Below are 15,730 nucleotides of genomic sequence, written 5' to 3' on the forward strand. Positions count from 1 at the left end.
AATTTTGTTCAGCGCCTTAAACTGTTAAGCAAATCTCTACTATCGATAATACAAAACATTCTTTTGCCTTGCTGGAAAATCGTGAAAATAGATGTTGAGGTACGCGTAATTAGATTTTCCCATTATGCGTTTGGTGTCTGGGAAACGCACTATTTTTTATTTTAATATTTACATTTTTCACAAAAGAGAGAACCGCTTCACAAAATAAAACACGAGCGGTTGTTGCAGAAAATGAAAATCATCCGAAGCGGTTGGAGAACTTTTAATCAAAAAGGACGCGAGGACAGTCTCCCTCTTCTGGGGAACAAAAAAAGGTGTTAATTAAATTAATTCGCAATAATTAGGTTTAAACAGGCCGTGGAAATAACTTTGCTCTCTAATGAAAAAAGTAATTGTACAACCTAATAAAAACATAACCTGTCTTTCGTCTATGTTTGCGCTAAATTAACAATTAAATTTGGTTTTGATTAATCTCAGAAAGGAAGAAAATTGATTAACGAAAGGGCTCGAGTTTTCAAAAGCATTGTACCTAAAGTTCGAGTCCATTTTTGAAGAAAGCCGTTAAATTTATGCACTTCAAAACATCTTTGTGAGCAATTTAATGAAAAGAATATTGATCCAGAATTTCATCTTTTTCACTGCTAAATAGAAGTGTTACAAAAACAACTTTAAATTATTACGGTATCGCTGTAAACCCAAATGATCTACGAAAACGCTTCTAACTATGATGTGTAATGAATTCAAATGTTTCGAAATTTCATATGACTGAGTATTGACTGAGTGACAATAAATTGAAATTTATTCTTGCGGCCGTGATTAATGTTTCGGTTAAGAGAAATTTGCAAAATAAGAAAAAAAATTTTACGAGTTTTATAAAAAAATTCTTTTATCAGTGGTGATTTTTTTAGTTGTTTTGTACTTTTTTATAATTTAATTTCTAATAAATTATTATAAATATTATGCAATCTTATAATCAATTTTTCTTCAGATTGAATACTTGTTTATGCTATTACTGAGAAATCACCATAATTTGATTCATTTAATCAACTATTTTGCAATTTAGCTCTGAAAAATATCGGAATACCGTATTGTCATAGTAGACACACAGTCAAATATAAAATTTCAAACTCTAAGTACGAAAAGAAGTGAATAAAAAATGAAGACTGATTCCATCTTTATAAACATGAAATGAGTTTAAAAAACATGTGTAAAAACGGACGTGATGCTCATTGCGCAACGTAAACAATTTGTCTTAAGGATTTAACTAATATAATTAGACCTTTTGTATGAGTGTTACCCCACATGAATTCATTTCATTTGTTCAATTTTCAGTCTTCATGTTTACGTGTCTTATTTTTTTTTTTTTCAAATTTTTATATTTTAGTTTTATTTTTTCTTTCCATTTTCATGCATACGGATTAGAGTAGGTGGGGTGAACGACTTTTAAAACAGCACAAACTACATGGAACATAAGAACCCCGACGAGCGCTTTAAATACATATAAGGAAGCAAGTTTATATCTACTGCATATGCAGGGTATCCATTGATGTCATGCTCCTCCCCCTTTGCAGAACAATGACAGCTACAGTAATGAAAGGGGCATATACGTATGCATAGAAGCACAAGTGTAATGTGATAACGCCTTCCGTGTCGCTTATTGATTGAATTGGGAAATAGAAATCATAGATACGAATAAGTTTCCAAATAAATACATAAAGTATGTACACCAAATAAAGACATAAACTAAAATAAGTATATAAAGTATAAGTTTCCAAATAAATACAAAATATGTAAAGAAACTTCATTTCCATCCAAAATGTCATAACATCACCGATTTAGCACAAAATAAACATATTAGTTTTAAGAATAGAGCTCACAAAATATGTATTCATGTCATCGCAATTTTCGTTCATATTAGTTCATAAGCGTCACATAAGGCTTATGAATGGAGAGCTTTCAATAATTCAGCTCAATTATCCTTCTCGCTGATATAAAACATACAGGAACTGCAAATATAAATTAAAATACAGAATTTAGAAAGTGGATTCAAATTTGACTGTCTAGAGTAATGACTGTTATACAGGTCATTAAAAGAACAGTGCGCCTCATCAAATCCATTGCAGCACCCATAAATGTGCCATGTACTCAGCATCCCCCAACAGTGATGCCTGCATAAAATAGTAGCTACCAATAAATGCCTAATTCCTTTAACCCTCTGATTGTGTATTTTTTTTAAATCACTATTTAGATGCGATGTTTGCAAATCTGTTCAAATATTTTTCAGAGTAAACTGCTACTATATGTTACACGATAATAATATGATATAAAAAAATCTGTAATCGTAAAAATAAAAACTCTAAAATGCGAAAAACATGGAATGCAATAGAAAATGGATTGATTTCCAACCCGCGGAAGTCGCTGAATTAGCAACTGGAAGGTTAATATTTTCCAAATGAAGTTTTTCGAAAAATATTCAGTCTGTTAGCGATATCTGGAAATAATTTTCAAATGTTTGCTCATTTAAAGCATTCCACTCTTAGCTTTATTCTGTGCATGATGTCTTTTTTTATTAAATTAAGGATGTTCCTTTCTTCGTGCCTGAAATTGAAGCGTTATAATTGGTCTAGATTATAAGAGCTTTATCCAGATACCATGTTTATGATTATCGGTGTCATCTGAAGATGAGAGCACATATAACTTGTTTTCACATGTTTATGTTTTTTCGTGATAACGTCCGAAAATGTAAAAATAATTTTCACATAATTGAATTTCAAAAAAATTATCTTTTCAATGATACCAATTTTTCTAGTTTCTATTTTAATCATATTTATAAATACACTTAACCCGCACGAACACGTTATGCAAGCATGGAAAAAATTAGCTGCTATCAAAGTGTTACCATCAAGTTGACAATAACTTTTACTGCAAACTGTAAAAACTGCATTTTAATTTATTGCACTATCTGTAAGAAAGGAAATATGCATTATCATTTTTACACTGATAAGTTAAATTTTAAAATATCTATATTATGTAAGTAGCATTTGATTTCTAAATTAGACATAGTTGATAAAAATTGGTCTAAATGAAGAAAGGAATACTATTTGTAACTTTTGAGAAAATAAATGTTCTAATGAAAAAAGAATTATATATTTTTAAACCTTTTGGTATTTTTACAGCCTTGGTCTTGTGTGATATTTAATAAAATATGCTTGAGGCAATAACATTCTAAATAAAAAGAAATATCTACTCTATCTGGTTAAAACTGAGTGAGTTGTGAAAATTTGAATGTTTGCTTATAAAATCGAGCTACCACTCCACTGACCATGTCGAAGCAGTACGCCACCAAGGAATTTCTCCAAGATTCGCCAGTCAAAAATTATGAAATTTTTGATTGTTGCTTTTAAAACAGTGATATTTAAAACTTATTAATTCATTCAGATTTGATAGCAGAAAATATAAACTTTTTTTTTTAATTTAAAAGTTAGTTTATCAAGATTTCACTGACTATGATTTGTTAAGACTAAAGCACTGTACAAAATTTAGACTTCCTTGTTGTTTCAGAAGTATATTTATTGATTAAATAAAAATAAAATATTATCATTTTCTTCATTTAAGTTCTTTTGGAAATAAAACTAAAGAATGGATTTTATAATGAATCAGAGAAATTTTTATTGAATAGTTTTTTTGGATATTGTATGAAATAAGACTAACTATAAGTACATACATTCATTCAAAAAAGTACTGGGACACTTGGCTTGAATAACTGCAAAGCTATTTATAAAACTATTTGTTACATTAAAATAAAAACAAAGTGCTTCAATAAATATTTTAACATTTGGTGTACAATTTTGATGGAAAATTTTATTGGTATTTTAAAATTATAATTTGATCTAGCTTTTCAAATATAATTCAAAAGAAAATAGGAGTCAAAAAAGTATTGGGACACTTTTGAAATAAAAAATTCAACAAACTTATAACGCATCAATACAATTGAATTTACAACCAATTTTTTTAGATTATAATTTGAAGCATAAAAATTTCAACAGATAAGATTTTTTATGGAGAAAAATGGCACGAAACAAAGATATATCGGTTGATGTGCGAAATATTGTAATAACTCATTTGAAAAATGGAAAATCATTTCGCTGTATAGAGCATAATAAGTCTACTGTTTTTTACTCACAAATTCAAGAAAACAAATAGTATTCAAAACAAGAAAAGATCAGGGAGTCGAAGGATGGTTAGTGAAAGTGAAGATAGGTAAATTATGAAACAGGTTTATTTTTATCCAATAACTAGTGCAGTAAAATTGGCTCTGCAATGTAAAATTAAGTTCGGAAAATCTGTAAAGCCTGAAACTGTTAGAAATGTTTTAAGAAAACATAAATATCATGGCAGAGTACCTTAAAGAAAGCCCTACGTAAGCAACAGCAAATCAACAAGCTAGGCTGGTGTTACGGATTGGTATGAGGGAGAATAGAACCTGGGATCTTGTGGTTCACAGTCCAGTAACATGACCTCAATACAAAAGCAATTGCTCGTGAAATGTATCTGTTAACTGGTTTATAAGTAGGGATTGCAATACCGGATCAAAATTTCAATACCGGTATTCGGTATTTTTTAAATCTTAATACCGGGATACCGTATTTAATACCGGTATTAGAAATTTTTAAAAAAGAAAGAAAACACAGGTGTTCCTTTGTTTTATTTGTCAGTTTTGTTAGAGAGTGTAAATATCACAAAAATTAATTTGTAACTTATAAATTATAACAGTATAAAATCGCAAAAAAGTAAAGAAACATCTTATTTATTTAAATCACAAAAAGTATAAATATCACTATTAAGTCTGTGGTACTATTACAAATTTTTGAAATGTGATCTTAAAAAACATAATGCATCAATTTTGCTGTCATTAAGCCTGAAAAGTAATTTTGTGTAAAAATTACCAGTTGTCGAAAACGCTGTTTCGGCATATTCGCTAGTTGGTGGTACTGTTAGCAATGCGCGATATACTTTTTCCAAGTATTTACCTCTAAATCCCTCATTTTCAAATGAATCGATTTCTCGTCGGATGGTTTTGGATATAGCTGATTTCTGTATTGTATTTTGGTTCATTGAAATTTTTTTATTTATCGCTAATTCTAATTTTTGTTTCAAGAGACAATTCCTTTTCACTATCGACAGTAGTGACATCATAATCTTCGATAATTGAACCGAATTCTTCTGAATGTGGATAGGTTTGTGGGTTAAAAATTTTAAGAAAATTTATTCTAAACTTAATTAGATTTGAATCCGTTATTTTCTTTTCGTCTTTTTCATTTTCATTTTTAAAATCATTATAATTATGTAAATACCATAAGACATTTTTTATCTCGGAATGCCTTTCTCCTGTGCGATTTTTCAATGTAATATATAATTCTTCAGATAGTGATGTGTGCTGTTCTTTCAGTGACTGCAACATGAAATTTATTGTTGTATCAGCTGTTAATAAATTACAATCTCTTCGACGTAATGCCTCAATAGTTAGTTTTATTGGAAGTAGAGCTGATATAGTTTTGGATATTAAGTCGAATTCCCTATCTGAAAAATTAAATTACAGGTTTAAGTCGATTATTGCATTTTGGATTGGATTTCTCAGTTTCAAAAATCGTTCCATCATTAGGAGTAAACTGTTCCAACGTGTTTTAGAATCTAATATTTACATATATTCTGTTTTATTTTCAGTTAGTATATATTTTAGTAATATATCCTTTTTATAGGGGAACGTTTAAATATCTTTACAATTTTTTGAACTTTATAAATTATAGGAAGCAATTCTTGATAGGTTAATATTTCATCCTCATTAGCAATATCTTCTTCAACAATTACATTGTCATTATCTTCATTGTCAATATCACTCTCACTCTTATTTTTTTTTAAAGTTGGAATCCGAAATTTCTATATCCACAGTATTTGGATTCTTCTGTTCTTTATCTTTTTGATATAATACATCTATTACTCCTAATTGAATTCCATGTGCATAGCACAACTGCTGATTTGCAACAATCAACTTCCCAACTTTTTTCATAATTGTTGCTTCATCAGTCGTCAAGGATACAATATTTTCTTTCAGGGATAATCCATGTTTCGCTAATTTAGAACTAAGCTATTAATTAAGCCATTAATTAGCTAATTAATTTTGCCCGTTAGGGAGACATAAAAACAAAAACGTATACTATTTTGCTATGTTCGCACTATCTGAACATATAGTGGAGACAATTTTAAAAATTTCTAGTAAATACCGAAAAACCGGTATTTAAACTTATGAATACCGGTATTACAAAATTGTACAAATGGCTCAAAATACCGGTATTCGGTATCCCGGTATACCGGTATTGCAATCCCTATTTATAAGCTATTCACTACACTGGCATTTGCATGTATGTAAAGCAGTCAAAAGAATTTCAGAAAAATGTAATTTTTACTGACGAAAGCAAACATAACATTTTAGGATCGGATGGCAAGCAAAACGTTTGGCGGAATCCAAATGCAGCAATGAATGTCAAAAAAGTAGGGCCTAGTTTCAAATATGGATGTGGCATTCAAATAATCTGGGGTTTTATGGTAAGCCCTGGTGTCGGAAACTTGCGTTTTATTGATGATACAATGAATAATTGTCTCTATCTTGACATTCTCAAATGAAATTTAAAGCAAAGTCCGAGCAAGCTGGGAATCTCAAGACATAAACTGGACATTAATTTCAAGATCAAAACTGTACTAAAGTAATGACTCTAAACCTGCTGCTGATATTTGCAAATTATGGGTCCCTAGTGTTATTATGACTCCTGCATGAAGTTCAGACTTTAATTCCATTGAGCATGCGTGGGTTTTTATCAGAAATTATATGAATATTAAATTTCCAATAAGCCGGATTTAAGAAAACATTTGGTAAAAAATGGGCCAAAATCGTTGGATTATTTTGCGAAAAATTGGTCAAATCCATGCCAAGCACACTATGAGTGGTCATAATAAGCAAGGGCTGTCCAACAAAATATGAGCTTTTAAGTTTGCACTATTTTTTATTGGGAAGTGTCCCAATACTTTCTTGAGCATGTTTTTTTACTTAATTTCTTCTATTTTCAATTATAACCGTACTTGCATTAATCTGAGAGTTTCGTTTGGAGTATAATGATTATTATATATCAAAATAATATTTCTTTCTTTGTTTTGGTTGCATTTGTACATTTAAATAAAATATTATGATAAAAATCTATTAACTTTTAGCGTGCCCCAATACTTTTTTGACAGACTGTATAAGACTTAAATGCTCAACAATTCCAATTTCTGTAATTTTTAAATAAACGTGTTTGGTTTCAGTAAACATTTTTTGTATTTATTGAAGTTTAACCACTTCCAATTCAATTTAAAATTCAAGTTTTACAGGAACTGACAGAAATTTAGAGAGAGGCATAGTACAATGAATATTACAGAGTAAGATTTTTTAATAGCATGATTATCAAAATTTGAAGCTTAAAATATTTTGCTGAAACGGTTATTAAGAGAAAAAGTAACATAAAATATTTAATTGAAAATTTAAATGTAAATGAATCCCGGCGAACTGAAAGGTAGCCAAAGGTAGCTAATAAGGAACATAAAAGTTTGTAAAATTACTCAATGTAGAAACTATGTTATGAAAATAAATTTAGTAGGAGTAGCATACAATTTCTGAGCCATGTTATCAGAATTGTTGACCTGTTAGTTAACTGCATATCTTTTATAAACTTATTTCAATTAACACATTTTTATTCATATCCTATGTTTTATTACACAAAGCGTATGTAATTGCATATGCTAGCCGTTGATATGAGAGAAAAGTATTTGGTTTTTAAAAACTTAAATTCGGTGCAATTAAACTTAATTCGGTTAATTCGGTACAATTATTTAGTGCATCAATTTCTTACAGGTTTTTATTCCTCCTATATTTTTGACCAGGACTTTGACTTCGTCGAAATATTATATTTTTAGAAACTATGAATTGTTTTTTTATCTTCAAAGTTTAGATTTTCATTCATGCTCGTTCGTTTGAGAACTCGAAGTTTAGTCTGGATCTTCGTTTCTGGAATTCTGACACTTTTATTTTATTTAATCTGATTCAGAAGGAGACTCTTTACTGTCTCGACGAATGAAAGTTTTAGGTTCAGCCATAACTCCTTTATTTTTCGAATCACTTGATTGTTTTTCATCAGTACTTTCTTCCTCTAGATTTTTCTCAGGACTGAATTTAACAGAGCTTGACTTCCTTTCAGCCTCTTTTCTTTTAGAGCTCAACTCCTTTTCAATATTACTACTCGAGCTTAATTTTCTCTCAAGCTTGTCTTTTTCAGAACGCAATGATTTTTTAGGTGAGTCTTTTTCATCTTGTTCTTGAACATCTTGTTCAGGAAGCACTTCTGCTACATTTCGTTCAGCGTGTTCAGCTCTGCTTTCTTCTTCTCTCTGCTTCAACTCATCAGAGCTCAACGCCTCCTTAAAGTCGTCTTTCTCTAGGGATAAGTCTTGCACAGACTCATTTTTTTCAGAAGTAATATTTTTGCTTTGTTCAGTTTTATTGCTTTCTCCCGTTTGTTCAGAACTCTTTGCTTTTTCTGAGATATCTTTTTCTGTAGATAAGTTTTGTTCAGGTTGTATTTCTTCAGTGATGGTTTCCCGATCCGGTTCAATTAAAACGTCGAATGGTTTTGAAGAAGGCTTTACACTGTCAATAATAAATTTATCTTTTGAATCCTCAACTTGTTCTTCTGTATTTTCTTTCGCAGAAACTTCAGCAGCTTGTTCTCTCAAAATCTCATCCAGCGAAGAGGCTTCTTCTTCTTCCTTCAAAATTTCATCTATTGCTAGATTATCAATGTTGTCATCTCCTTCAAGAATTTCCTTTCCTAATTAGGGTTTAGAAAAAGTTGATTCGGCTTAAAATTCGGTTACATTTACACTTCGACAATATAATACAAAAATTGAATGTGTGTGTTGCGTGCGTGCGTGTCTTATCGGTTGCTTAATCCGATGAACATTATTAAGTTTAGTAGGTAAGTGCGTAATTATGTTCTTAAATAAGATCCCTCACATGTAGCGGGGATTTATAGTTCTGCAAGAACTTTGAGGTTGCAATAAGCCAGTGATTGAACAATATAGAAACACGTACATAGGAAATAATTCATCACGCTATTTTTGTTTCTTTACTCACTTCAGTAAGGAATCTATAGGAGTATCTCACATTTTCCTCCCTACGAAAGTGAGCTTCGGTTGAAAGTGGAAAATACAGAACTGAAATACGTTGTTATTCATTTTTCTCAGGTTTCAGGAAAATAACTGATCTAGTACAGAAAGATGGCCTGCATAAAGGTGTACGTACACATTAGAAGATTTTTTTTTAATTTTAACTTTAAAAATCCAGTTTTTTCACAGTAAGTCATTAAATTATGTTTAAACTCGTTTCAGTGAGAAAAAACCATATTACATTAATTATTAATTAATTAATTAATATTTAAAGAGCTAATTAGCATATTTTTTAAACATGATATCTTAAATTCTAATTTGTGCAGACATACAATTCTAGTTGGAAATGATGCCTAATATGAGTCTTCATGTTGTCTGCCTCAATTAAGTTATAAAAATATATAGTTTTTTTTAACAATTTTTTTCATCAACGATGATAGAAAAAGCGAGATTTTTTCTGTCATTTTAACTTTTAAATAGCAATTAAAAATTCATTTCTATAAATATAACATTCATTGAGGTACAAAACATCCACTGTTTTAGACAGATTATTTTGATATATAAATAATTGTATACGGCTAATTTCTTGTTGAGTTATGATTGTTTGAATGAAGCAACATAGTGGGAAAATATCATTCTTCATAAAATGAGTTTTTAAAAAAAAACCGAAACTAGAGTTTTTAGGGAAAGTACCTCAAGAAAAATAATTATAACTCGAGAAATATTCCGAATTTTGACAACATCTTGGCATCGTTTGAAAGCTAAAGAATCAGAGAACATTTTCAAGCAATTAAAATTTCCTGTTTTTGTGTATTATTTTGCAGTTTTTTTTTCGCTTTCTGTGAAAAGTTTATTATAAATAATCGGTATTTCTTATATTTTCAAACTTTCTGATACTTTCAGATCCAAAGTAGTAATTTAAATTCACTTGAATCTGAAAATGTTCAAACAAACATTTAGTGAAAAGTTAGTAATACATCTTCGCATATATAAGTGAATATATGCAATATTTTTAAGGATTAATGATGGGCAAAATAATAATTTTTTTCTTTAATATTAATTTATCATTGAAAATACTCTTTATTTAGTTTTGATATATTAGTTATGATTATTGGAAACATTTATCCATTCTTCATATTATCGGACAAAATTATGTTTATCCCCTAAATTATTGTTTGTTTGTTTGTTTCTTATGGCACTTGCCACTGACAAGCCCGCTATTACGAAGACAGCGATTTAAGCCTGAGGGGGAACGTCTCTTATTCTTTATAGCAGCGCCAACTAGGGCCAAGAGTACGAGTTTGCCACTCACGCATCATTCATTCGCTTGCACAACCCCTTTTTACAGGAGGGCACATTCACACATCTCACAGATAGAACAACAGAAGAACAACCATGCCCAAACCAGGACTCGAACCCGGGACGCCCAGATCACGGGGAAGACGCGCTACCCCTATGCCAGGACGCCTGCCCCTAAATTATTAAACAGTTTATCCTCTTAATGGCTTCATCTAATATTACTCATTTATAAAGGAGACTTTGAAAATATTCTTATTTGCATGCATTTTGATGAGTTTATGTTTAAAAAAATGCAAAAGAATGATTCTTAATCTGATGAAGAAACAGATACTGATAAAAGAATCCTTTTTTAACTACTAATTAACTCTAGTTTTCCAAAAACTAATAATTTCTGTAATGAGATTAAGAATCATGTAATATGTCCCCCAAACTACAAACTGAATCCTTAAATATTCAATAATATATTAATTATAAGCAAATATGAAAAGCAAAATTCGCAGTTGTTTCGACATTTGACTCAAAAAGTAAAATACAAATAGATAAGTGAACTGTAAATTCTTTTTAATCGATTTTTAGAAGTGTAAAAGTAAAGAACAAACTGTTCAGGACTTTGACAAATAATGAATGCAGCTATTAAAAGAAAAGACCTGTGAAGAAATGTTCAATTCGTAAATAAATCATTTCATAAAAAATGATTAAACACTTTTTTTTTCTTCAGGGAAAAAAAACGTTTAGAAACCGTTAATAGTTGAACGATGCATTTTTAAAATGTTAATATGAACGTCTTCTTTTACATATGAAGCGCCTTCTTCGGAGAAATAATATCATTACTAGATATAATTCGACTTTCATAAAACAAACTTTTTCATTTAAAATGTTCGGCAATTTTAAAGTTCGGTTCTTCAAGTTCAAGTTTTCAGTTTAAATGTTCGGCTTAATTTGTAATGAATTATGATAAAAATCAAAGTATAAATAAACAAGGGATAATTATTGTAGATATTTTATAAACGCTATGAAAATACAGATGTAAAAATAAAAATATATCATCTATAAAAAAAGCACCATTATTAAAGTTCAAAAATAAATTTAATGATACCAATTTTTAAAATAACCTTTCATTAAAGCAATAAAGTTTTAATTATTACAATTTTAAGTATTCCTACTGATTAATTTTTAACTTATTATTGAAAAATATCATGGATTCGTATATTCAATTCCTTTTCCTCAAATTCACTCTCAGATTTTGCTACTCATATTAAGTTAAAAATTAATGAAATTGATTGATTAACAGATAAAAGATTTCGTAAAATATTGAAAGTGTGTATTGTTCCTGCGAAAATATAAGAGTACAAAATTTCAAAACTTTAGAAATGTGAGAAAATTATATTACAAAATTCTGTCTTCATGAAAATAAAACTAGGTCAAGAGCATTTATTAACTTCAAACTAGAATAAATTCTCTCGAATAAAGCCGTAGGTTGATTTTTATTTATTTTATATCTATATTGACTGTAAGAATGGTTCCTACATAGCAGATAATACATGTATATTTTTATACAAAAACATTATAAATTTAGATTTACTTACTTTTACTTTCTTTGATTTTTGGTGCTTTCCGTTTAATTTTAGGAGCTAATGCTTGAGCTTTACGGCAGGCGATGTTTACTTCTCTGTCTTCGAACCATTTTTTCTCTAATTCCAATCCTCTCTCCGCCCATGCAATTTGTTCCTCCGCTTTCCGAAGCCAGAAATTTTCCAGCTGCAATAAAAGTTGGCTTAAAAATGAAGTTTAAAAGTAAACATTTTCTCAGAATTTCGAAGAAATTATTTTCAATTTTCCGTATTCATTCATATGAAATCCGCTAGTTTCAAATTTGAAAAATATAACAATTTAGATTTGAAAAAGATAGCAAAATGTGCATGCCGGATATAAATAATTTAATTTTAGTTCACAAAATTTTTTGGAAGATAAGATATTTAGATATTTTTTTTAAAATTTCGATAAACAGAAAACCACGTTAAATGTTCAAACCTAAGTTCATTTTAGTGACAATTATTTGTTAATTCCGATGAAGTTACTCAGAACTGATATTATGGGCAAATATGTGTGAAAAATTTCCCAAAAGAATACAAAAAAATAAGAAAGAATAAGAAAGAATAATAAAGAATAAATAAAGAATAAGAAAGAATAATAAATAATAAATAAAGAATAATAAAGAATATGTCCTTTAAATTTTAAAATTCAGGATTGAGTGCATTAAATTTTAAAATTCAGGAGGGGCATTGAGTGACTATCCTTATTATATATGCGAGCGAAATTTTAAGGCTGCCAGTACGATAAAGCATTTACTATTTTTATGCAATTTTTCACTTTCATAAAAAAGTAGGAAGAGCGCGAGATTTTTTTTAGAGAAATTAGATTTTTTTAATTTTATTTTTACTGAAATTATTTTTATGAGCAACATTTTACATATCATTTAAAGAGAATATCGTTACCATCACCATAATATTCAAAAATTAAATATATTAATGGCAACAGAAATAGTTTATATCATTTGAAACTCTGTTAAAAAAATAGTAGAATATTGATACAACGAATAAAATATAAGCGATATTAGTAAAGAACACTCCTTTCAATTTATTTTAAGACTTCGGATATTCTGTTTGGCAATGAATCATGCAAAGACTGAATTTATGTTTGCCAAAAATTGTCCAGTGACATTTCCAAACTATTTTCCACCAACATATACTCGATGAACAAGCATTGCTTAGAAGTTTTTCAACTGGGCTTAGACACACATACAACTAATATACACAGGTTTAATTTCAAAATCGACAGAATCATACAAAATATTTCGATCAGAAACTATTCTGTAATGCTGTCTAACTATCTTGTTCCATATGTAAATTGATCTTATGATTAAAATGATGAATTTCATTTCGTTATATGAGCATGTCTGACCTCGTGTAAATTGGAATGAAGCTTCGTGATAAAATGTATCAGATATAATTTTTCAACACACCACATATATTAGTTAATATCTTCAAGATCTTTATTAATGAATGTGACAAAAAAAATAAAAAAATGCAATAAAAAATAAAAATTCATAAAAAGATATTAAAAAAGGATATGAAAAAATAAACAGAATCTTCATTCCCTAGCTTTCAAAAATGAAAGAAACATTATTCAATTTTCTTCAAAAACATATCTCGCACAAAACTTTCCTTAAAAAAACGTCAAAATTAAAGAAGGAAATTTGCATAATATAATGGCATTATTAAAAATATATTTTTTTTTTTTTGAATAACGCGAAAATATTTTTTAAGTTGACATTTTCAGATGATATCAATGAAAATACATAAACTTCGTTAATATCTAATTGATTACCACTTAATTTGCCTTTTTAAAAATTTATTTCTAAGTACATATTCCCACCTTTCAAAGTATATCTGTGACAAATTTAAAAATTCTAATTACAATGTTGTAGAGCATCAATATTCATGCTCACATTCGTTTTTATTGTTCAATGAAGATTACTTTATACTTAATTATACGTTGTTTAACTGAGTGCAGGATAACATTTCCGATATCAAAAATTAAAAGAAAAAAAAGTAACAGAACTTATTTATCTTTACTACAACTGACTCTAGAAAAATCTGTTACACGAAGAGAACTGATATCTCTTTAGAGATTAAAATAATATTCTGACAAGTGCAATAGTACAGTTACGATAAACCCCTCAGGGGCTCACCTACTATAGGTGAGTACGGGTGTCCCAATCCCGAGGTACCCAGGGATCTTTACTCCCTTTATGTTTTACACTCCACTACGTCTTCTGCTGTCTCCTTTTTTCTTCTTTCCCTCGAGGGTAGGCGAGGGAGCTCTCCATGAGAAGCTGTCGCCGCTCTGTTTGCTTCCTGCTTCTCATGGACAGCAAATACCCCCCCCCCCCGTGTTTGCCGTGCGTGGCGACCCATTAGACGGGTGGTGCACTGTGGTCCCCGGTGTATCAATAGGCTGGTCGCTAGCCACCCGAGTGGTTAGTTTGCTAGGGATCAAGCGAAGGGGCTACTCCTTGGGCTTGGCGTTAAGGGTGGTCACTGCCCCCGGGGGTAGCTCCCAGCGTATAGGTTCCGGCCAGCACTAAGGTAAGCGCCGAGGCTGGGAATATCTAGAGCCGGTGGCTGCCTTCCCTTGTTGGGCTCCATGGTGGGCGGTGCCGTCGGGCCCGAATCCCCATCAATGTCGCATGGGCAAAAAAAAAAAAAAAAAAAACACCATTTCGATTTTACAAATTAACAATTTTCCATCTTTCTTTCTAATCCAAAGAGTGTCTGATTCAAAAGAGACCTTTCATAACGTGTCCCCATTTCTTGTCGAAAAGGCCATTTCTGGTAATGTAGGTGAGGTTAAATCCACAAAGAAGCTTCGATCTGGCGATTTGCTAGTTGAAGTTGGATCTGCCAAACAGTCCAAACAAATTGCTATGCTGAAAAATCTATCTACAATTCCTATTCAAGTTAGTCCCCACCCGACATTAAACTCCTCCAAGGGAGTTATATCCTGCGGAGAGCTAATAAATGTTTCTGTTGAAGATATAACTAAAGATTTAAAAAATCAGGGAGTGACCCATGTACGGCGTATTTCTATACGAAGGGATGGCCAGCTCCTAAAAACAAAACATTTAGTATTGACATTTGATTCTCCTAAATTACCTGAGCACATAAAAGCCGGATATATGCGCCTATCTGTCCGAGAATATATTCCAAACCCATTGCGTTGTTTCAAGTGCCAACGCTTCGGGCATTCTAAAACTTCTTGCCGCGGGACTCTAACATGCGCCCGTTGTGCAGAATCTGGTCATGACAGTACTAACTGCACTGCCGAAGAGAAGTCTGTGAATTGCAAAAACCAGCACATTTCCTTTTCCCGAAACTGTCTTGCTTGGAAACAGGAGAAAGAAATAATTTCAACTAAGATCAAAAATAAAATTTCTTATCAAGAAGCTCGCAAACTCATAAAATCGAAAACGCCTTCAGCTGGGATAAATTACGCTTTTGCAGTTAAAAAAATGTCGGCTACCACATCCACTCAGTGGGATCTGAATGATCTATCTTCTGGTAAGGTTTTAAAACCATTGGAATCTACTCAAAGAGCTCCTATTCCAGTTAACTTGCCA

General features: G+C 30.6%; 1 protein-coding gene across 1 annotated transcript; it reads right to left on the minus strand.

Moving 5' to 3' along the window:
• Window positions 1–8,121: 8,121 nt before the first annotated feature.
• On the minus strand, window positions 8,122–15,326 carry LOC129981430 (caldesmon-like). Its single transcript, XM_056092271.1, has 3 exons — window positions 15,267–15,326; window positions 12,138–12,309; window positions 8,122–8,915 (listed from the first exon to the last, which is right to left on the minus strand). Exons 1-3 carry the CDS (start codon window positions 15,324–15,326, stop codon window positions 8,122–8,124), a joined length of 1,026 nt encoding a protein of 341 aa, XP_055948246.1.
• Between the last annotated feature and the right edge of the window lie 404 nt (window positions 15,327–15,730).

This window comes from Argiope bruennichi, chromosome 8 (genome assembly GCF_947563725.1).
Source record: "Argiope bruennichi chromosome 8, qqArgBrue1.1, whole genome shotgun sequence".
In the NCBI taxonomy this organism is placed as follows: Eukaryota; Metazoa; Arthropoda; class Arachnida; order Araneae; family Araneidae; genus Argiope; species Argiope bruennichi.

Bases quoted from the DNA above. Each gene is read 5' to 3' on its own strand.
- LOC129981430 (XM_056092271.1), bottom strand. From the start codon at position 15,326: ATGGGTTTGGAATATATTCTCGGACAGATAGGCGCATATATCCGGCTT. The intron at 12,310-15,266 runs GTAATTTAGGAG...CTTTTATTGCAG, and splicing joins TCCGGCTTTTATGTGCTCAG to CTGGAAAATTTCTGGCTTCG. The intron at 8,916-12,137 runs GTAAGTAAATCT...AACCCTAATTAG, and splicing joins AAAAATCAAAGAAAGTAAAA to GAAAGGAAATTCTTGAAGGA.